Raw genomic sequence first — 22,370 nt, 5'->3', positions numbered from 1 at the left:
ACAAGCTGACAGCATGAAAGAGGATCACACTTAACCTGGCTGTAAAGTGATAAAGAGTATTTTGGATGAACATTACTGTAAGACTTGAGAGTATCTTGTTATCTAAAATTAGACTCTAGATTTCTAGAATGAATGTTATGATTTTACTTTATATGTAACTATTTGTTTCCATCTAACAATTGAGATATGTATCTTAAAGTAATTTTTGTTTGATTTCCTCTGTTGCTGGGCTTTGGAGATCTTGTTTTTCCCATTCCTATCACTTGTTCACAAGTTTTGTTTTAGTCTAAATAGAAGCCAGAAAATATTTGGGAAGTGGGCAAGGGAACTCTCCTTGCTGGCTAAACACTGCTTTCCCTCTATTTTAAAATGGAAAAGGTCATCTGCAGAATTGCATATGGTAAATACTATGTAGTATTTACTAACACCACCTTAGATGATTAAAGCTAAAAATATCATTTTTATTACTCTGCATTTCTCTAAGTTTGGACATTGAAAATCAAATCCCTTTCAGTTTCTTTTTTGTAGTTGGATTTACTTTCTGATTGTTTGTGAAACAGTGTTTACATTCCTTCATCTTTTGCTTTTACTATTAAGTGGTGCAAAGATCAAGTACTATGAGAATAGCATTGCTTTAGCAAAAGAAGTGGCATCAATGATTGTTGCCCAAATTAGTTACGAAATTAATACACAGATTTTTTTTCTTTCTGAATGATCAGTAGTTGGATATTTTGGACACTTGGACTGTTTTCAAGAGGTATGTGACTGATCAGTGGATATGAACGTGAGAGCCAGTCAAAGCTATTGTATAGCATACTAAGAAATCTTGGAAGTTGCTTAATTTTTTACTTACGAAATCAGAAAATTAAAACCAATTAAAATGTGAAAAATAATTATCACGTACATGCCAAATAGGAAAATAAATACCTATGCACCTTATTGATAAGTTCAAAAATTGGACAAAAACAGGTTTCAGAGTTAACTGTCTACACTGTTTCATTCCCACATTAGATGTTGTCTCATGCTAAATGTATCCATTCAATGATTGTTTCCTTTTAAATACTTTTAATTAAATAAACAATACTGGGAATTGCGTGATTAAAGTCTCCTATAATCTCCCAGATATAGATTGAGGGGTAAGTGCTGCTAATAATGGTAGGACCCAGCTATTCCTGGATGTAATAACCAACAGATTTCTTTACCAAATAGTCACTTGACCAACAAGAGGAGGTACCATTTTAGATTTAGTATTGGTAAGCAGTTTTAGAAGAGCCCCTCGACCCCAGCTCAGAGGTTCCCTCCTGTACACTGAACTAGGGATGTAAGCGACTAGTCGACTATCTCATAGGCAAATGCTTATCAGACAGTCAAGTAGCGACTCGATGAGTCACTTCTCACCTCTTACTGCCTCTATCAGAGAGAGGCATAAGAATGGCCGTATTGGGTCAGACCAAAGGTCCATCTAGCCCAGTAGCCTGCCTGCCGACAGTAGCCAGCACCAGGTGGACTGAAGACAGTGATCAAGTGATTTGTCTCCTGCTATCCTTCTCCAGCCTCTGACAGAGTCCAGGGACACGATTTCTATCCCCTGGCTAATAGCCTTTTATGGATCTAACTTACATGAAATTATCTAGCTTCTCTTTAAACTCTATTATAGTCCTAGCCTTCACAGCCTCCTCTGGCAAGGAGTTCCACAGGTTGGCTACGTGCTGTGTGAAGAAGAACTTTCTTTTATTAGCTTTAAACCTGCTACCCGTTAACTTCATTTGGTGTCTTCTAGTTCTTCTATTATGGGAACTAATAAATAACTTCATACCACTCATGATTTTATCTACTTCTATCATATCCCCCCTCAGGCTCCTCTTTCCTAAACTGACAAGTCCCAGTTGCTTTAACTTCTCTTCATATGGGACCCATTCCAAACCCCTAATCATTTAGTTGCCCTTTTTTCTTAACTCTAAGGCCAAAATATCTTTTTTGAGGTGAGGAGACCACATCTGTACACAGTATTCAAGATGTGGGTGTACCATAGTTTTATACAGGGGCAGTAAGATATTCTGGGTCTTATTTTCTATCCCTTTCTTAATAATTCCTAAATTATTAAGGGTTAGGGGACAGGAGCAGGTTCCACCCAGCATTGTCTCCAAGGTGCCTGCTGCCCCCTTCTGCTCCCCCCCCCACCTCTGTCAGAGGCAGCAGGGGAGATAGGGGATGCTGCTGCTCAGGCAGCAGCCTCTGTCCACGGCCAGCCCAGCCACTGCAAATTGAAGTTACTCTGGCACCAGCCCCTGTTGTTCATGGTGGATAGCTCTGTCCACCACCAGGGGCTGCTGGACTTATTGTGAGGCAGGACTGATCAGTCCCAGCTTGCGCTGATCACTACACCTCTACATTTTAAATGTGGTAAGAGCCCTGCGGTTCTTACTACATTTAAAATGCAGAGCTGCAGTGCGGGTGGCTCCGGAGCTGGCACGAGCCAGGACTGCTGAGTCCTGGTTCAAGTTGGCTCCTGGAGCTACCCTCACTGTGGCGCTGCAGAGCGACGCTTATCAACTAATCGTATAGTCAATACAAATTGTACCAACTATACAATTAGCTAGATAGTCACATTTTAACCATCCATACACTGAACCCCTCATCCCTCGTGCTTCCAGGCAGAGCCCTCACCCCATCCCGCTACCATCCTTTTTGCCTCAGTCTCATGAAAGTGGGTGAGGGTGGGGGAGAAAATGAGCGATTGGGGGGTGGAAAGGAGCATGGAGGGAGGGCTTTGGGGCAGGAGCGGGGCAAGGTTGTTGGGTTTTGTGAGAGTAGAAAGTTGACTAACTTTAATTGTTAATTGCCCCTCAGTTTTCTTTTCTCAAAACTAAATATTCCCAGTTTTTTCACCCTTTCATTATAGATCAGGTTTTCTAAATCCTTAATCGTTTTAATTTCTCTCTCCTGGACTTTCTCCCTAAATTGGTCCAGAATTGGACACAGTACTGCAGGTGGAGCCTCTTTGTTCCTGAGTAGAGTGGAACAGTTGCCTCCTGTGTCTTACTTACAACACTTCTATTAATACACCAAATTCATATTAGTCCGTTTTTGCAACTGTGTCACATAGGTGACTCTCAGTTTATGGTTCACTATAACCTCAGCCCAGATCTTTTAAAACAGAATTACCATCTAGACAGTTACTCCCCAGTCTGTAGTTGTACACTTGATTTTTACCTTTCTAAGTGCTTTTTACTTGTCTTTATTTAATTTCAACTTGTGGAATTCAGACTAATTCTTCAATTTGTCAAGGTCATTTTTAGTTTTAAACTTGTCCTCCAAAGTGCTTGAGACCCCTGACAACTTGATGTCATCTACAGATTTTATGAGCCTGTTCTATACTCCATTATTCAAGTCATTAATGGAAATATTGAATAATACTGAATCCAGAACTGACCCTGGCAGCACCGCATTAGGTATGCTCTCCCAACTTGACAGCAAATTGATGATAACTGCTCTTTGAATTACGGTCTTTTAACTATTGTTCACCTATCTTATAGTAAATTCATTTAAACCACATTTTCCTGGTCTGCATATTATTTTCATAAGCAAAATTGTGTCAGAAACCTTAGTACTGCTTCCCCTCCATCCATTAGGTCTGTAATCCTATCAAAGAAGGAAATTAAATTGGTGTGGCGTGATTTGTCCTTGACAAACTGTCAGTCGACGGTCAGGGCAGTGAGTGGTGTGTATGTGTGTGTACTATACACGCGAGACTTCAACTGCTGAGACCGGGGTCCCTTGCAGTGGGCAACTTGGAAGAGGTTGATGGGTGCCCCAATAAGTGTACAGAGAGAGCTTATTACACTTCAGATTTCAGCTGCTAGAATTCCTAATTCCTTCGCAGCAGGCAGCCTCGGGGAGGCTGAGAAGCGCCCCAACGGATTTTGCCACCTGGGTGTGACACAAATCCAAATGCCCAAGCTCTCCCTATATCTGTCCCTTTATGACTGGCTGAAGTTCTTTTAAATTGTGCTTGGTTCTATTACAGCAACTGAAGGAGTCAGGTTAAAGCTTAAATAGTTACAGGTTTATTTGAGGAAGCTTATAAATCATATGGTTGCAATGGCTATTGTTCTATTTCTTAACTGCTGGCAAATATATATATATATATATATATATATATATATATATATATATATATATATATATATATCTTTAAAAAAATGGTTACAAGGAAAATAAAGATAGAAAATAGAAAATAATGGTACCAAATGACAGCTTAATCTTTAAAGAGCTCTATTCTATGCATGCACTAAAACAAAAGGACACATACAGGTACAATTTTTACCCCTTTCTGCGTCACTCGGTCCCAGCGTGTCAGGCCAGGATCGGTCCCTCAATTCCTCGGAAAGATGAAAATATGAGGTGGGCATCCCCGTGGACCTCGGGAGGTCAAACACCTAACCCGACCAGCAGGTAAATGGTAGATTGACACTCAAAGTGACTGTGTGCTGGACCCATCTTATATACCCATTGGGTCACGTATTTTCTCTTTCTTATCTGTAATGCCAAATGATGCTGGTCTGTCTTTTGTGAGACCAGTTCTTACAAGGGAGTTGTGAACTTAATTTACACTTGTTAGAGAGAATTGAGATGATTAAATTGGAAGTACTGGACATTTTTTTCTCAGTGGGAAATTCCTCTCCCAGGGACTGTGTGTGTTCGAATCAACATGGGTGCCAGCCGGGCACTTCTTGCAGCCTCGAGCTTAGCTTATTTCCTTAATTGTTACTCAGAGTCAGCAAAACTCGCATATCCTGGTCTCGCATCAAAGCAGATCAAAGCTTAATGGCTATGCTGATTTTCTTATTGTTCCTTCTCTGCTCTGTATACAGACATCTCAGAGGGCAAGCAAGATTGTTTGAGATGGGGGGGGCTGTCTGGCTACACAAACCTATACTGACTATTCCTTATAACTTTGCTAGCCTTCAGATGCTTGCAAATTAATTAATAATTTATTCCAGTTGTGGAGGGAAGGCTGACTGGACTATAATTCTCCATGTCCTCCTTGACCTTCCTTTTCGAACATAGGGATTATGCTTGCCCTTTTTCAGTCTGCTGGGACCTCTCCCATCCTCCAGGAGCTCTCAAAGAATATTACTAACTGCTCTGAGATTGCTTCATCTAGTTTCTGAAGTAACATTTGATTAATTTTATCAGGGCATGCTGATTTGAATACACTTCAGATGTGCTTCAGCATGGTCCATAATCTGCATGGCACGTTGAAACTTGGAGGGTGCCTTGTTGGTTCAGAAATAATGTATTTGTTTGGCATGGTAGATGAGACCCGGACACTTCTCCATTTCTCGGTTGGATGCAGACACATGAAGGCTGTGTCTACATTCTTTCAAGTAGGAATAAGAAATCCTCCGGAAAAGGCTTTATTTTCCAGAGAATCACATCTAGACTGGCGCTTTTTTCCGGCTTTTCCCCAAGCCGGAAAAAAGCGGCAGCCATGTTAATGCAAATGCTGAGGGGGATATTTAAATCCCCCGCGGATTTGCCTATTCCAACATGCTACATTAGCATCCCTTTTTCTGAAGGGATGCCAGTGTAGACGTAGCTGAAGTGAGCACATGTAGTCCATTGTGGCTTGGGCAGTTTCAGGCATTGAGAAGAGGGATATGTTGTCTGATCTGTTGAAAGGAAAGTTCTAGGTAGTCTTTGGATGTTTTAGTTCTCATACTGTGTCTGTATTTTGATGTATAGTTGGGAGGTTTGATGTTTGCTAATGCAGAAAACCACAGTAGAAGTGTAAATTTCCTTGATGATTCTCATGGTCTAATTTGATTGCTTATTCACAAGTTGGGTATGGACCTTTCTGGTCCACACAGGTACATGGTACTCAGCAATAGGGATGTCAATGTGTAGTCGACTATATGATTAATCAATAAGCCTAGGCTTATTGGTTAATCTTGTTGACTACAAGCATTTCCCCATCCCCTTGCTGCCTCTGTATCACAGACATCAAGGTGGGGGAAGTGGGAGCTGGTGCCTGTGAAGAGCTAGCTTTAAGCAGTTTCCTCACAAGCACTAGATCTGCCCCTCCCATCTCCACTCTGATAGGGGGTCGTCCGGAGCTGATACACACGGGGAGCCAGCTTTCAAGCCAAGAGGTGCAGCATCTGGTACTGGGCACGAGCTGGGAATCAACTGATTCCCGGCTCATGCACAGTGCCTGCTACCCTCTGCTCCGTACGGAGATGGTGCTGGGAGGAACTAGCTTTTAAGCCGGCTCCTCCCAGCATTGGCTTCTGCTCCCCCCCCCCTACTGACTCAGAGGCAACAAGAGCAGAGGAATCAACTAGTCAAGGGACTAGTCGACTGATAAGCTTTTGTTCTGCATCCACAGAGCAGCCTCTGCCTGCAGCGAGCCTGGGCCCACCGCAGGCGGAGATTGTTTCGTGGAAGCAGCTCCTGTCTGCGGGCGATTTGAACTCCCTGTGGACAGAGGATGCTCTGCGTCCCACTTTGACCCCCTATAGACAGGGGCTGCTGCCGCCCTGCACTGCTGCCTCTGTATCAGCCCACTGGCTGCCAGATCCAGCCCCGGGACTATTGAATATTTGTGTAACCACTAAGATATCAGGCAGTTACATAACCATTCAGTTACACAATAGCTAACATCCCTATTCAGCAACTGAATACACTAAGGCCAAGGCTGATATTCCTAACACTTGGCCAGTTGATCCCAAGTTTCTTCCCACTTACAGGCAGTCCCCGGGTTACGTACAAGATAGGGACTGTAGGTTTGTTCTTAAGTTGAATCTGTATGTAAGTCGGAACTGGCGTCCAGATTCAGCCGCTGCTGAAACTGACCGCCAGTTCTGACTTGGGGTTCTTAAGTTGAATCTGTATGTAAGTCAGAACTGGCGGTCAGTTTCAGCAGCGGCTGAATCTGGACACCAGTTCCGACTTACATACAGATTCAACTTAAGAACCCCAAGTCAGCTGCTGCTGAAACTGATCAGCGGCTGATTCCAGGAAGCCCGGGGCAGAGCAACTCTGCCTCGGGCTTCCTGTAGTCAGCGCTGGTCAGTTTCAGCAGTGGCTGACTTGGGGACACCTGGGGCAGAGCAGCTGGGGTGCTGCTGGGTTGCTCCAGTAGCACCGCTCCTCGGCGCTACTGGACCAACCCGGCAGCACCCCAGCTGCTCTGCCCCAGGCGTCCTGATTCAGCCACTGCTGGTCAGTTTCAGCAGCGGCTGAATCAGGACGCTGCTGAAACTGACCAGCAGTGGCTGAATCAGGACACCTGGGGCAGAGCAGCTGGGGTGCTGCCGGGTTGGTCCAGTAGTGCCCAGAGCGGCGCTGCAGGACCAACCGGCAGCGCCCCAGCTGCTCTGCCCCAGGGTCCACAACAAAAGCCTGGTCTGCTGTGGGGGGGGCACACTAGCTGCGCTCCCCCCGCCCCCCAGCAGACCAGGAACACGGGGAGCAAAGCCGCAGTGGCAGTGGGGTGCCGCACCTTGGGACCCCGCCGCGGCTGCGGCTTTGCTCCTGGTGTCCCTGGTCTGCTGGGGACCGTCTCCAGCAGACCAGAGACACCAGGAGGCAAAGCTGCAGCCGCGGCGTGGTCCCGCGCCTCTGAGGCTTTGCCAGAGCAAAGCCTCGGAAGAGCGGGAACCCGCTGCGGCTGCAGCTTTGCTCCCGGTGCCCCTGGTCTGCTGGAGACGGTCCCCAGCAGACCAGAGGCACCGGGAGCAGCTTTTCTCGCCCCGGAGGTCGAGGTGGCGGGACCGCTGCCTGCGAGCTCCGGGGCGAGAGAGCCCCGTTCGTAAGTGCGGATCCGACGTAAGTCGGATCCGCGTAAGTCGGGGACTGCCTCTACTTCTGAATAATGTTAGTGGGAGTCTTCGTTTTAGAGCAGGGGTGGGCAAAATACAGCCTGCATGCTGAATTTGGCTTGCCAAACCACCGGATCTGGCTCATGGGAACCTCCATCAGGCTCCCTGCCTGCCCCGTTATTGCTTGGCACTCAGAACACTTCTCTGAATGCTGCAAGCCCAGTGGGAGAGGAAAAGAGATTTTGCACACTGTGTCCACTGTGAGCAAAATCCTTCAACTCCCATTGGCCAATTCCCTGCCAGTGCGAGCTGTCTGTTTGCAGGACAGGCAATGTGCGAAGCACTTAGGCTTTCTATGGGCTGGCAGTGTGCAGACTGAGCTAAACATGACTCCTGCAGCTGGTGCCAGGTGCGTGGAAGGCAGGACCTTGGCTGAGGAATCAGCTGAGTTGTTGTCTGTGAGCTGCCCAGGGAAGTGCCTGCCAGCCAGAGCCTGCCTCTGTCATCCCAGCCCCTCCCTTCCTCCAACCCTCTGCCCCTCATCTTCATCCCTATCCCTTTTAACCCAAACCCTCTGCACCCCTTTTCCTGCACTCTCATCCCCTCCCAGACACTACACCCTCTCCTGCACCCTAGTTCCCTACCCCAGGTCACAACCTCCTTCTTCCCCCTGTGTCCATTCCAGATCCCTTATCACAAACTCCTTTTTGCAGCCAACCTCAATCCCAAACCCTTGACCACTTAACAAATACAACCCTTGACCACTTAACAAATTCTTAGTGGCCCCGCATCAGAAATTATGGCCCACTCCTCTTATAGAAGCTACTTTCTTGAGGTGATCATGAAAGATCAATGGGTTATCAAGAATGACACTAAGATGTTGGCTGTGTGTCATAATGCACAGTTTCACCACAAAACTCGACAGAGTATTTGACTCTGTTGTCAAAGTGGAAAATAGAGAATATTGACTTGCCTGGATTTAGTCTCAGATCTCACTTTTGAAAGCAGTATTCCATTATTTTAAGGTCTGGTATAAGAGTCACTTCAAGACATGTGGGCCTGAGATGCAAGTGCCAAATCATCAGCACATGCAAACTTCTGAATTGCTCCATATCACTCCTGGAGACAGTACTGGGTCTTGTGGTGGTACATTATTCAGAATGTGAGAGTTTCTAGTTTGACCTCTGATGCATATGAATGTCACCCCTTCAGCCAGTAAACATAGTGTTCAGCAGCTTGAGAATCCCCACACAAGGGATAACTTTGATGAACTGAATTAGCATACCATATCCTTCAAAATTGTGTAATAGCTGCTGATACATTAAAGCAATGTTGGTCAAATCCAACCTCAGTGTTTGAATCAAGGCCCTGGACCTGATTATAACAACTTCAGTGTGGTTGAAAACCAGCTTGCTCCTAGGATAGGTTGGTGTCCATAGTAGGCATGATTTAGATCAGAATCAGATGCTTTATCACCTTGTTTAGTGCTCAGGAAGGAGATTGCGTGTAGTGGGGGATTTAAAGTATGAAGGATGAAAGACAAATTGTTGTGGTTCTGTTTTAACTTGAACCACGGGGCAACTAACTAGGTACATATTTCCAGAATTCCAAAGGTCAGCTTTCTGTCTAAAGAATGCATTCTTGCTATGAGAAACATGTTTAGTGGTAAATATAAGATTTGTATGGAATCAGTTTTGTTCATAGAGCTGATATTTAATTACTGAGAAAATGCTACAACTCTTAGTCTTCCGCTAAGTTAGTTTATTTGGTTTTTCTGCTAGTGACAAAATATTCCTCTCTTGGGGTATGTCTAGACTACATTGTTTATTTGAAAAAACTGCCCTTTTTTAAATAAACTTCATCTGCAATTGCGTTCTTTCGAAATAAATCAAAAGAATGCAGAGGTTTTTATTTGTGACATGAGTAAACCTCAAATTATGAGGAAGAACGCCTTTTTCGAAAGAGCTCTTTTGTAAAAAGGCGTGTGTGGACATAGAACAGGGACATGTTTTGAAAGAAGAGGCAATCAAAAAAAGCACAGGTGCCCTGGTGGCTATTCTGTGAATAATAATCAGGGCTTTCTTTTGAGAGAGCGTCCATGCATTCTGGACCCTCTCTTTCAAAAAAGAAGATGGCTTTTTCTATCCGGTTTTGAGGTGTAGATGCTCTTTTTCAAAAGAAGCTTTTTCGAAAGACCTCTTTCAAAAAAGCGTCTTTCAAAAGAAGCTTGCAGTCTAGACGTACCCTCCTGACAGTACAAGTAGCTGTAGTTGTCTTTTATCTACAAGAGATATATCTTTTGACCTAGGAAAATCCTTGAATTAAATGTAGACTTCAGTTGTACTTGTTGGGTCCTTCTGAACAGAGGTTTGGAGTAAATCCGTTGGGTTTATCTCCTCTAAATGCTAATAATGTGGCTGAGTCTTTTTTCCATTCAGCATAATAGTATCCTATGTTGATTTGTATTACAGAATAGGGATGTAAAACTTGAGTCCCAAAGGAGCAATTTTTAAAAAGGTAGATGTATCTGAAACTGAGTTAATGTGGGAAGTGTTTTGGTTTAGCATCTAGCTGATGCTGTCAGGCAAATTTATACTATGCTCTTTTGTATAAACATAACAGTTTATCAGTAACAGATTACTGTATGCAAGTGGGATAGTTCTGAAAAATTTAGGCATTGCAGAATTGCAGCCATAATGGTACATTAACATAAGGCTTCCTTCTCATTTCTCCCCAAACTTTCTTGATGGAAGGCTTAAGATCATTTTGTAATGATAGTGAAAAAAGTGACTATCTGGTGCCTGCTTTTTCACAGTTCTGTCTTATACAGTTGGAATGAGGGAGAGAGACCTAAATCAGGGGACAGAAAAATGGTGGATGACTTTTTAACTTGTTACTAATTTTTTAGAAAAAAATAGCACTTGTATAACTTCTCTGAGTTTGCATATGTAATGGCAACAGTTCCCAAGAGAAAGTAGGAATTTAAATGTGTGGGATGGAATCAGTTTGAATCTGAAATGAAGGCCATTCTTCTTTATGCAGTGCATGTGAAAGATTTGTGGAATGATACCTGATAGCCATTGTTGCATACAGTATTTCACTGAGGTTTTTATTATCAATTTAAAGGTTCTTTTTAAAAAGGAATATATAAAACAACATTAATGCCAAAATAGTTTACTTTCTGGCTGGTGTTTATAGATGAACATAAAATAACTATTCAGATTCAATGGTTAGAGGAAATACTAAATGTTATCGAAGTTGCCCATAAATCTGAAATTTAGGGGATAATTAGAATAACCTTTGTATCTTGAGCCACCTTGTTGCAGATCTGTGACCTAAGATGAGGAAATCACAGATGAATCTCACTGCTTGATTTCCCAATGAAGTTGCCTTCAAATCTGATGTTTGATATCAATAGTTTGAAAACCTTTGTCTGCACGTCTGACTGGCATTTGTCTTGCATATACCTTTTAAGATCATGTTACATAAATGGTTCCACATAATAATGTCACACACCCATCTCTGTATATCTGTTAAACTTCAGTTTTCACTTGATTCATCTGACGCAGCGAGGTCCAGCCCATGAAAGCTTATGCCCAAATAAAATTGTTAGTCTTTAAGGCTATGTCTAGAATATGCTGAAGTTTCGAAAGAGGATCTGAAAGAGGATTCTTCTGATCTCACTTTCAAAAGTGAAAGTAGTGGGACACAGGTTTTTTTTTTTTTTTTTTTTTTTTTTTTTGGGCAACCCCCCCCCTTTTCAAAAAGCCGCTCTTCCTCAAAAAATGAGGTTTACGCAGCTTTTCAAAAAAGGGGGGGTTGCCAAAAAAAAGTCCCGACTACTTTCACTTTCAAAAGCTCCTCTTTCGAAAATGAGATCAGAAGAAGCTATGCAAATTCTTGCAGAATTTGCATATTCTTTCGAAAATTCAGCATAGTCTAGACGAGTCCTGTGGTGCCACAATATTCCTCGTTTCAGTCTACAAAGAATCCATTAATCCAAAGCTGTCTTTATCACACATCTGTTGAAGGCTGACTCTTTACATATAAAGTTGAAATGCCTCATGCTCCTTTTCAAAAGTCTGGGCAGTCTTGCCCATGACTTCATTTTATATCTCTTCTTCTAAAGCTTTGTCTTCTCCTCTCGTTCCCTGGGCTTCCATGGTCTACTGTAATCTGCATGGTTTCTCTTAACACTGCTCCATACAGCTGGAATGGCCTCCTTTATTCTATGCTGCTCCCTCAAATCTTCTCTTTATGAAAATCTACTCTGTCCTTGGTTTCTACACCAGTGCTGCCTATTCCTCCTCTCTTGCCACACCTCACTCTGTTTGAAAGAATCAGAAGTGACATGATTTGTTCATTATTTTTACTAACCCTCATCGCTCTCCTTTTGTTGTTTCATGTTTGTCTGATTTCAGACTAAACTATTTAGGCAGGAATTATATATTTTTACACTGGAAAAATGCCTTGCGTAGTTATGGTTTTATGTAAGTGTTTAAGAACAATATATTGCTTTCCCTCCTAAATTGATACCAGCAGTTGACATCTCAATATCCATAACTATATACTATGGTAATTTGAGAGGAAAAATAAATACATTTAAACTAACTCCGGCTTTTGGGACGTGTGTGTGTGTGTGTGTGTGTGTGTGTGTGTGTGTGTGCGCGCGCGCGCCACAGTTAGAAAACATAAACAAAGCTCCAGCTATTCCCTGTGGGTCCTGCATTATTGGTGGATAGTGTTGGCTTCAGAGGCTCTCTGTGGCCCTCTACGCTGCCTTTTTCTTTTTACTAGAGGCAGGAACCACAGCCTACTGAGCCATACTTATCACAAGCTAGTTGATAAGTTTGGGGTAAAATCCCCTCTGGAGTTCTGATCTCCCTTCTCAAGGCAGAGGTTGAGATGTTGGAGGGAACCCGGCCTGCCCACTACTCTGGGTTCCAGCTCAGGGACCTTAAGGCCATGGCAACAGGCAGGGTTACTGCCACTCTGAATTTGGTAGCTTCTCCCTGGACCACGCCCCCAAGCTATCCCTCCCAATACCTTTCTTTTGGTACCTGTTTGTCAGTCCTATACCCACACAGCACTTCTTCCGTGCTGTCCTTCATTCTTTTCCTTCCCTGTTTCTTGCCTGGGGGAAGCCCTGTTAAAGTGGCACCACAGGCCTAAATTGGCTTCAGGTGTCTAATCAGCCTGTAGCTTCTAGCAAGCTCTAATTGACCCCAGGTGCCTGCCTGACTATGCTGTAGTTAGGTATTGGGCTTTCCTTTTCTCAGGGAAAAGAGAGCAGTTCACACAAGCCCCAGCTTCCTCCATCAGTGTGTGGCAGCCAGCTAATCTGGGTCTGTCTCACAACACAAAGATTTGTTTCTGCAAACTAGTCCTAATGTTTTCATTATTAGAAGCTTACAATTTAGAGAAGCTGCAGTGCTGGCCTATAGCACTGTATTGCTGCTTGTATTGTAAAACACTAATTAAGGAGTGGGCAATAATTTTTGACCGGGGGCCACTTCAGAAATTTTTGGGCCACCTTGGAAGGGGCGGGGCCTCTGGCAGAATGGGGAACCTGAGTGGTCTGTGGGTGGGGGAGCACGTGAAGTCTCCGTACCACCCCCTGCCAAGTTCCCTATATGTGCTCTTGCTCCCAGCCTTCTGGCAAGTGGTGCTTAGAGTCAACCAACAGGATTGACTCTAAGTGCCGTGTGCTCCCCCATCCCTAGGCCCTGTTTAGCCTGGTGGTAGGGGAATGGCAGGACTGCTGCAGGCCAGATCAACCCACTTGGCAGGCCGGATCTGGCTCACAGAGGCCCTTTTGCTCACCCCTGCGCTAATTGGATCTGCAGGTGCCATTTTGTACTGACTTCTGTGAGCTCCTCTCACTTTGTCTTGATCTTGAGTGGGTCAATAAACATTTGTGAAAAATGGTAGAGAATGTTAAAAGCTAAGGAGAAAAAATGAAATTGTTTTAAGAAATTATGAATTTCTCAACAGGTTTTCTCCCTGAAAATATGATAAAGGCCTTTTCATATTCTGAACTTTGATACATTAATCCATCAGGAGAGATTTTATAAGAGTGAATTATATCAGTAAGGATTTTTCTAAACACAACACTTTTATTCCGACGTGCCTTTTTTGAGCTTGCACGCTGTGGAAGTCATTTTTATTTGAAATGTTTCTATTTTTGTTCTTCTTCTCTTCTGGGGATGGTGTCTTGTTCTCAGATGCAACCTTTGAAGTTTATTGATTTTACTATTTTAATAACATTTAGATGGGTAGCTCAGTTTTCCATTTTTCTCTGCACAACTATTTCTGTTCAGGGCAGTGAAGTAAGCGCACATTGTGTTTTAAGACATACTTGATGATGTATAACGTTTTAGAGCAGAGTCTGACGATTGAGCTCTGTAACCCCTTCTCCCCTGTCATTTCTAAAATATAACACAGAGCCTTCTAGCTTTTTCAAGAAATTAAAACTGTGTTAGTTTTTAGCTTGCCTTCTAAGATTGTGTCTTATGAAGAATGTGTTGTGTTAATTTATAGTGCTTACTTCTACGGCCCATTTCCATCTGTAACATAATGGTAGTTGAAGAGAAAAGAACAGATATTTTCTCTTAATATATTAAATGTTTTGGAGAACTTAGAGTGAACAGTTCTGTAAGGAGAGTCAAATAGATGGCTGAATCGTGATTGCAAACTGTGTCAACTGGCCTTGTGCAAATTAGTAGTAACTGCAGTTAGAGAACCACTCAGTAAGTAACGTAGCCATAGCTCTCTGAAAGGGATAGTTTGTTTCAAAACAAATTATCACAGAAGATTTGTGGTAATATGTTCATTTTGTGTGCTTCATTTGTTTGTTAAAAATGAAGGGTGTATCTAGTTGGAGACTGCTTTTAGAGGCCTGCCTCCTCTCTTTCTTTGAAAATGACTGATGGGTGGATGAAAAAGGTTCCTAACAAAGGATCTCCATGAACTGATAAAATTGGGTAGAAAGGACAAACGTTTCTCAATCACCATTTCCAGTATAGTATTTAAAATTGTTTCCACTGATGTTGGTTTCATGGCTATTGTAATGGAGCCCTCATTCTGATCAAGGACTCTAGGAGCCACTTTTACAGTAATACATATATTAAATAGCAACAGAATAACAAATTTCAACACTGATTCAGGGGGACTGTTGCTGACGTCCCTTGTCAGCCACAGGTCTGTTGCCTTAGTGTGAATACTTGTTGGAGGGAAGTGTCTCATGTTGCACTGCAGGGATTCCTTTGGTTGACTCAGGTGTGTCATTGACCATTTCTCAAGAAGTCTTTGTCTTTCCTTTGCTGTAGTGACAGTCTTGCAAAGTGGTGGTCTTTGCAAATTGGTGGACTGGAATAAGGATGAGATTTGCAATTCTTGGGCTTGGAGGAAAGAAGGGGAAAGTAATGAAAAACTGTATTGCTTTTGTAATGTGGCACTTGCTGCAGTACTTAACAGTAGCAATTTATTTCCCTCACTTGATTAGGATGTTTCGCCTTCGAGTTCTTGCCACTGTGGCAGGCCTAGGAGCTATTTCCCGAGGTTACCATGGAATGGCACATCTCACCAGAAGCAGGCAAAGACTTATGATGGCAGCTTTCATAGGAGCAACTGCAGCAACAGCAAGTGCAGGACTCCTATGGAAGAGGTAAGTGCTCTCAGGATTCATTCTTGTATAGAACTTCAACTTTCTGTTATTTTGGTGCTGAGTCTCACTCCCCCAGAAGAAAAAACGAGGAGTGAATTTTACCTTGATCATAAGAACAACCAAAGAGTAGGCAAGGCAGCATCACTGCCTTGAGTTCCAGTGTGTGGAGGGGAGCAGCTATTAAGTGGACATACATCAGGACCTCTTATCCTATATGCAGCAGAATAAGACTGAGGGTGTTTGGGACATTAGCCGAAGCTTGACTAGATTGTTTGCTTACATGGATATACTGGACACAACTCCTTCAAGGTTTCCACATGTTGTCACTCCTGTTCTAGCTACAGAAGGGCTGTGAAGCTGTCATGCCCTGCCTACTGGCTGGGAAGCAGTTGATGTATTTTGACAGAATATCTGAGTAATATATGGTGCTTTTATCTCTTGGGAAGTCTAGTGGAATATAAACTTATTTCATGAAACTTGATGATTCATAAAATATGAACTTGAAGCATATATAAAAAGCTCACTTTCTGCTTAGTTCTGAGAGATTTATGTATCCTCTTGCATCATGTTAGATTTAATTTGAGTACTATGAGCTGAAAATGTATAGTGCAAACTGTAGTTGTAGCATGAAATACTTCCTTCTGCTCATGCTTCAGATGAGGCACTAAGGTTACTTTGTGACCAGTGTAAGACACCATGAAATTACATTTTCATAATACAGGTTGGACCTCCCTGGTCCAGCACCTCTGGGACCTGAGCAGTTCTGAACAAGGGAGTTTGCCAGACCAGGGGAACTCAGGCCTTCAGGTTCTCCTTCACTGCATCTGGCCTGTCTGCCTGGCTTTGCTGCCCCAAGCCCTGCTCCTAGGGCTCTGCTCCCAGCTGCCTGGCCCTGTTTCCAGCTGGGCTCCCCGTTCCTGGCTGCCTGGCCTTGTGAGCTGCTGGCCTGCCAGACTGGCTCTGCTCCAAGCCACACTGTCTTTGTGGCTGGGGCAATCTGGTTCAGGGGCTCTCTGATCTAGCAACACCCATGGTCTTGCCAGACTGTAGGTGTTGCTAGAGCAGAGAGGTTCATCCAGTAGTGAAGCGTGTGTAGGAATACTCAGTGTGTCAAAAAGTTAGCTTCCATTGACTCTATTTAGAGCATGGCACATAACCAAAGCAAGCAGTAAATATCCCTGAGCTTCCACTTGAATTAAATGTGAAAGCGGTGGGGAATCACTGTTATCACTGTATGTTCAGGCTCACTACAGTGCAAATACTGTGCTTAGTCAAAATGTGATAGCATCACTGAGAGCATATCTTCTTTTCACTTCTAATATTTATCTTGTTTCCAACAAGGTGGGTTCACTTGCCTTTTTTTTTGGAAATATGACAAGCTGTGAGAAGCAGTGATGTAATATCTCATAGTTGCTATCTACTATTTTTTGTTCTGGCGAAATGACCCTACTTATCATAAACATAAAAAGTTGTTCATTATTTTTGGTACTCCTATAAGTGGCAAAATTTAACCTCCTTGCTAAACGGTGTCAAGAATTAGGGAGAAAGTACCATGATTTGCACAGTCTCTTCTGATGTTACGTGTTGCAATTGATCCGTGTTTATACAGTGCCTTTCAACTTGAAGGATCCCAGAGTACTTTACAGACATTATAAAATCATGTTCTCAGTACTGAAGTGGAATGCTGCAGTCATTCTGTGTCCATAACAAAGATGATTGTACTGTTACTTATCTCCTTTTTGGATGGAGAAATGAATAGTCTCTCCTTTTAGAACTACATTGAGAATATTTTAGGTAGGCATAACATAATTATTTAAATTAGATTTTGGCTAGGACACAAGTTCACATCTCTGCTCCTGGGGAAAATGCCATTAAAATAAACAACCTGTCAGGTATTAAATTTTAAATCTTATTTGAATGATGACACTTCCAACGGCACACAGAGAGCTGACAAAATCACAAACATAACTGGTGTGACAGCATATGGACACCAGTGCAGTTTGGGGCTCAGGATTTCCTGAGTTCTAATAAACCTAGATATGCTGCTAATTTTTTTTCTTCCTCTGACAGTTTCTTAATTACCATAGATAGGTTATTGTTTATAAAGTCCTTTGACTGTAAAATGTTAGATAAGCATCAAATATTCTATATATGTATTAATTGATATTTAATTAGATATGTGCTCATGGCATTAATGTAGCGTAGGGATGTCAACGTGTAGTCGACTATACAGTTAACTGATAAGTCTAGGCTTATCGGTTAATCTTGCCAACCACACATTTTCCCCTCCTCCCCTTGCTGCCTTTGTATCCGAGGCAGCAAGAGTGGGGGGGGGGGGGAGCGGGAGCCAGTGTCTGTGAGGAGCTAGCTTTAATTAGGCTTCCCACAGGCATCGGATCTGCCTGCCCCCACCCCCTTCAGCACTGCTGCCTCTGATAAAGAGGCAGTAGTGCGGAGGGTGAGGTGAGGGGGAGTAGGCTAGAGCCAATAAGTGCCGGGAGCCAGCTTTCAAGCCTGCTACCCATGCCTATCATCTTTGCCGACCCACTTCTGCCTCTCCCACTGCTGTCTCCTACAGAGGTGGAAGCGGGAAGCAGGATCTAATGCTGGCGGGGGAGCTGGTTTAAAAGCCAGTTCTCCCCAGCACTAGCTTCAGGGTGCCGCCTGCCTTTGCCCTGCGCTGCTGCCTCTGATACAGAGGCAGCAGAGTGAGGGAAGAGGGAGGCATGCTGAGAGTGCACTGGCTGCAGACCCCACCCTTGGAAACTATTGAATAGATGTGTAACAAATAAGATTTCATGTAGTTAACACAAATATTCAGTTACATGATAGCTATCATCCCTAATGTAGAGTAGGCCCATAACTCAGTGAGGGGAGAAAAATTGTACTAGTTAGCCTCCTGAAACTAGGATGGGAAGCAAGGGGCTTAAACTGCAGCAAGGAAGGTTTAGGTTGGACATTATTAAACACTTCCTGTCAGTTTGGTTAAGCACTGGAATAAATTGCCTAGGAAGGTTGTAGAATCTCTGTCACTGGAGGTTTTTAAGACCAGGGTACACCAGGAGTTTTCAAACTTTGGGTTGCGGCTTGTAATGTTAAGCTGTTGGCTGGCTGCAAGACTCTTTGTTTACCTGAGCATCTGCAGTCATGGCTGCTCGCAGGTCCCAGTAGCCATGATACACCATTCCCAGGCAGTGGGAACTGCTAGAAGTGGTGCAGACTTGGCCGCCACCACTTCCTTCAGCTCCTGTTATCCAGGAATGGTGAACCACGGCCACTGGGATCTGTGAGCAGCTGTACCTGTGGACACTCAAACAATGCATCTCGCAGCCAGCAGCTTACCCTTAAAAGCCGTGACCCAAAGTTTGAAAACCTCTGGGTTAGACAACTGACAGGGATGGTGTAGAATAGTACATTGTCCTGCCTTGAGTGTCTGGACTAGAAGACTGCTCATGATCCCTACCAGTCCTATGATTCTCTGTTGTTGTTTACTTGGCTGCTGAACCCAAGAAGTCACTTTATCTTGTCAATGACAAGTTGTTTTGGTGTAGAAAATAGCTTACATAGATGCGACAAAATACTAAACAGACTTAAATAATTCATTTTAACCTTGTGTTTTAAAAACAAAACAAAAAAAGAGAAAATAAACTGCCATGATGTTGTTTTTCAGTTTTTTGGGACAAATCCCAGGTGTGCTAATCTTACTGGTCATTTTCAGTTGAAGCACTTCACAGTTAAGGTTCTTTCTGGAGGCTTGGCAATTTCAAGAAATGAGTTCAGTTGAATGTATTGGAACAGGAACAGATGTAATGACAGCCTATGTTGTGCATAGTGTTGCATATTATACAATAACTACAACCAAACTACTTATAAATTATTATATAAATAAGATTTTAGTTGAAGGAACCAATAAGATTACAGAAGGTGGTGCTGTAGCAGCGGGAGTATGGATCACATCTTTCTCAAATCTAGGATTCCGAGAACAACACAAAAGATAAAAGGTTGAGATAACATGACCTATGAAGAAAACTTTTAAAAGCCATTTCCCCCCCGCCCTCCCAAGAAAGCATGTTTAATCTTGAAAAAAGAAGTCCTGTGGATGGAGTGGGGAAAATGAAGAAGACATTGATAGTTCTCAAAATACTTTACTTTAAAGTCGCCTAAGGAGAATTGTGATAAATGGTTTTCTGTCCTCTGATGGTTAATTTACAGCAAAGGGAGGTTTAGATTAGTTAAGAAAAACTGTGACACTATGGATAGTTAAGTAGTAAAATAGTTACCAAAGGAGGTTTTGGAATCCCTATCCTTGGAGGTTTTTAAGAACAGGTTAGATAGACGCCTGTCAGGGATGATCCTTCCTCTGGACAGAGGGATAGCCTATATGACCTTTTAAAGGCTCTTCCAGCCTTAAATGGCTATGGTTCTATATAAAATGTATGCAGTGGGATTCTTTTACAGTGGAAATTTTTTTCACAGAAGAATTTCACTCAAAAATAGTTTGTACATTACAGTTCATAGAAACAATTGAGGACTTGTCTTTTGTTATAGCCAAATTTATTTTTAATAAACAGTATACATATTAGGGATGTTCGAGTGTAAATGACTAACCATTTAACCAATAAGCAAATGCTAATTGGTTAACGGTGTTGATTACACTCAGCAAAGCCTCTTCCCTGGGGTCCAGGCAGGCAAGGACTGGCAGCCCTGCTGCTGGGGAGGAGGCTTTGCTGTGGGCTCTGTAGTTTAAAGCTACACGGTTACCCTATTATTCAATTTTTATCATCCCAAATACATATTAATACATAAGGACTTAAATTATGAAAGATTTAAGGAAACATCCTCGTAGATGGGAACAATAGTTGTTTTCAAAGTGATTCTTTGCATAAACTGTTTTGTTAGAGCAGTCAGCCTTCTGTAGGAATGATCTGATACAATGCTTGTTTCCTTCAATTAGTTAAGCAAATATGTTTTCATTGTTCTATGAAATCTTGGTGTGCTGCAAAGCTGAAGACTACTGGGGGGCCTGGATCTCTTTGAGTCTTTTTTATCTTCACAAAGAAGCATGCTGTCTTTGATGGAGTGTGACACTAATAGAGAGTGTGTGGTTTCTAGTATTCTGATTAACTTTGAATGGTCTATTTTTGAAGTCAATGCACTTGATCATGAACTAAATGAGATGTCCCTCTGGGATCCTTGTCAGCAAAATGTCAGCTGTAAAGCCATTCTTAAAAAAAGATGACTATTTTTTAAAATTATGACACACACTATAGAACATATACATTGTAATATCTTGAAAGGTTTTTTAGAGCTGCTTCCTGCATTATCATGAAGATTTATTTAGTCTCCTAGGATAATGAAAAGCTATTTAAAGGTGTATCAGTGACTTGGTGCTACTGCCATGTAAGAGAATTCAGGTCTGGTAGTGACCGAAGGAAGATCTTATGCTTATCATACAACAGGAAAGTGGGAACCTTGAAGGTGGTGGTGTTCTCCTGTAGTAAATATGGAGATATACCTATCTCATAGAGCTGGAAGGGACCCTCATGACAGGACCAAGTACCATCCCTGATAGATTTGACCCAGATCCCTAAATGGCTCCCTCAAGGATTGAGCTCACAACCCTGGGTTTAGCAGGCCAATGCTCAAACTACTGAGCTGTCCTTTCTCCTAAGAATGGTGAAAAGAAGGGTATTTGACCTAGCATGCTTCCTAGTATTTGAAAGCTTTGCAACATTGAATCTTTGGAGATAGTCTTTGTGGACTATGGGAATTATTCCATGTTTACATAAGGCAAATAAGAAATAGGGTTGTGTTATAACTGGAATAAAGAAATTAATTCAATCATTTCAGGACCTCCAGCTAACTTCTTTCTTATGCTGAATTACTGCCTAGATGGGAAATGTAAGCAAATTGTTTTGGGATGTTTTTTGTTCAGTAGAGTTAGGTATTGCTTATACTTGGTTCCTGGACACCCCCTTCCTGCCATTACAAATATAGAGGACAAAATAAAAGCTATCCAAAGAGGTAATTAGAGATCAGGGATTTGAATGCATTGCCGAGGATTTAAATTTTTATGGATCAAGAAAAATAACAGACATGCTAGATAGGAGTAATCAAAGAGAAATTGCTGTTGATTTTATCTCTGAATCCTGTTGTGGGTTCTTCCTCTAGTAATCCTATTGGCTCTTGAGACAAAACATAGTCACTGAATATATCATAAGGCAGAGTAGCCTCATTTTTGTTAAAAATAGTTTCCTTAAACTACAGTACTAATTATTTATCTAATGTGCGTATTACTGTATCTAAGCTGTAGCCACAAAATTTTTCAAATGTCGCTATTTTAGTCAATTGGCTAACTTTTCAGATGAATCACAGATCATAACGGGGAAAAAGAAATACTTTTAAATGTCACATCATAGAAATGGAATGAGAGAGATGTCAAAAGCAGGACTAGTATCTCTGCTGTCTGCTAATTTTTAGGTTTGGCAGATACTGTATTTTTCTGTATCTGGCATAAAGCAGTAATTATTACTTCATTAATATTAAGCTTTCATTAGATATCCTAGTGCAGAAGAAATCCTGGAATTCAGGGCTTGAAAAATTTATTCATTCTACTACTGACAAATGGGAAACTATCTTGGTAAATAGGATGGAGCTTTACTAACTTTTTTCCCCTCAGAATTGAAATTTAACGTTTAAAAACAATCTTCTAGTCCTTATAATGGCAAACATCTTGACTGTGGGCTGCTGGCTGTCTGCCCCAGCCCAGGAAGAACTACTGTCTTTCCCAGAATCTATGTAGGGCCTTCCTTCAGGGCACACTTTGAAGAATAAAAGTAAGTCTCCCTAAGGAACTATTCCCCTGACCAAAGTAGCTT

General features: G+C 42.4%; 1 protein-coding gene across 3 annotated transcripts in view; it reads left to right on the top strand.

Moving 5' to 3' along the window:
- Positions 1 to 22,370, top strand: part of MICU1 (mitochondrial calcium uptake 1) — a 221,071-nt gene that overhangs the window by 20,594 nt on the left and 178,107 nt on the right. For 2 of the 3 annotated variants that reach the window (XM_075935002.1, XM_075935003.1), the window contains exon 2: positions 15,331 to 15,492. The exons of the other annotated variant lie outside the window; for it this stretch is intronic. In XM_075935002.1, coding sequence (XP_075791117.1) covers positions 15,331 to 15,492 — 162 coding nt within the window. The remainder of the gene's footprint in view (positions 1 to 15,330; positions 15,493 to 22,370) is intronic. 3 annotated transcript variants of the gene reach the window in all.

This window comes from Pelodiscus sinensis, chromosome 8 (assembly GCF_049634645.1).
Source record: "Pelodiscus sinensis isolate JC-2024 chromosome 8, ASM4963464v1, whole genome shotgun sequence".
NCBI classification, from domain to species: Eukaryota; Metazoa; Chordata; order Testudines; family Trionychidae; genus Pelodiscus; species Pelodiscus sinensis.
The sequence above is the reverse complement of the archived record's forward strand: the minus strand, read 5'-3'. Positions and strand labels throughout refer to the sequence as shown.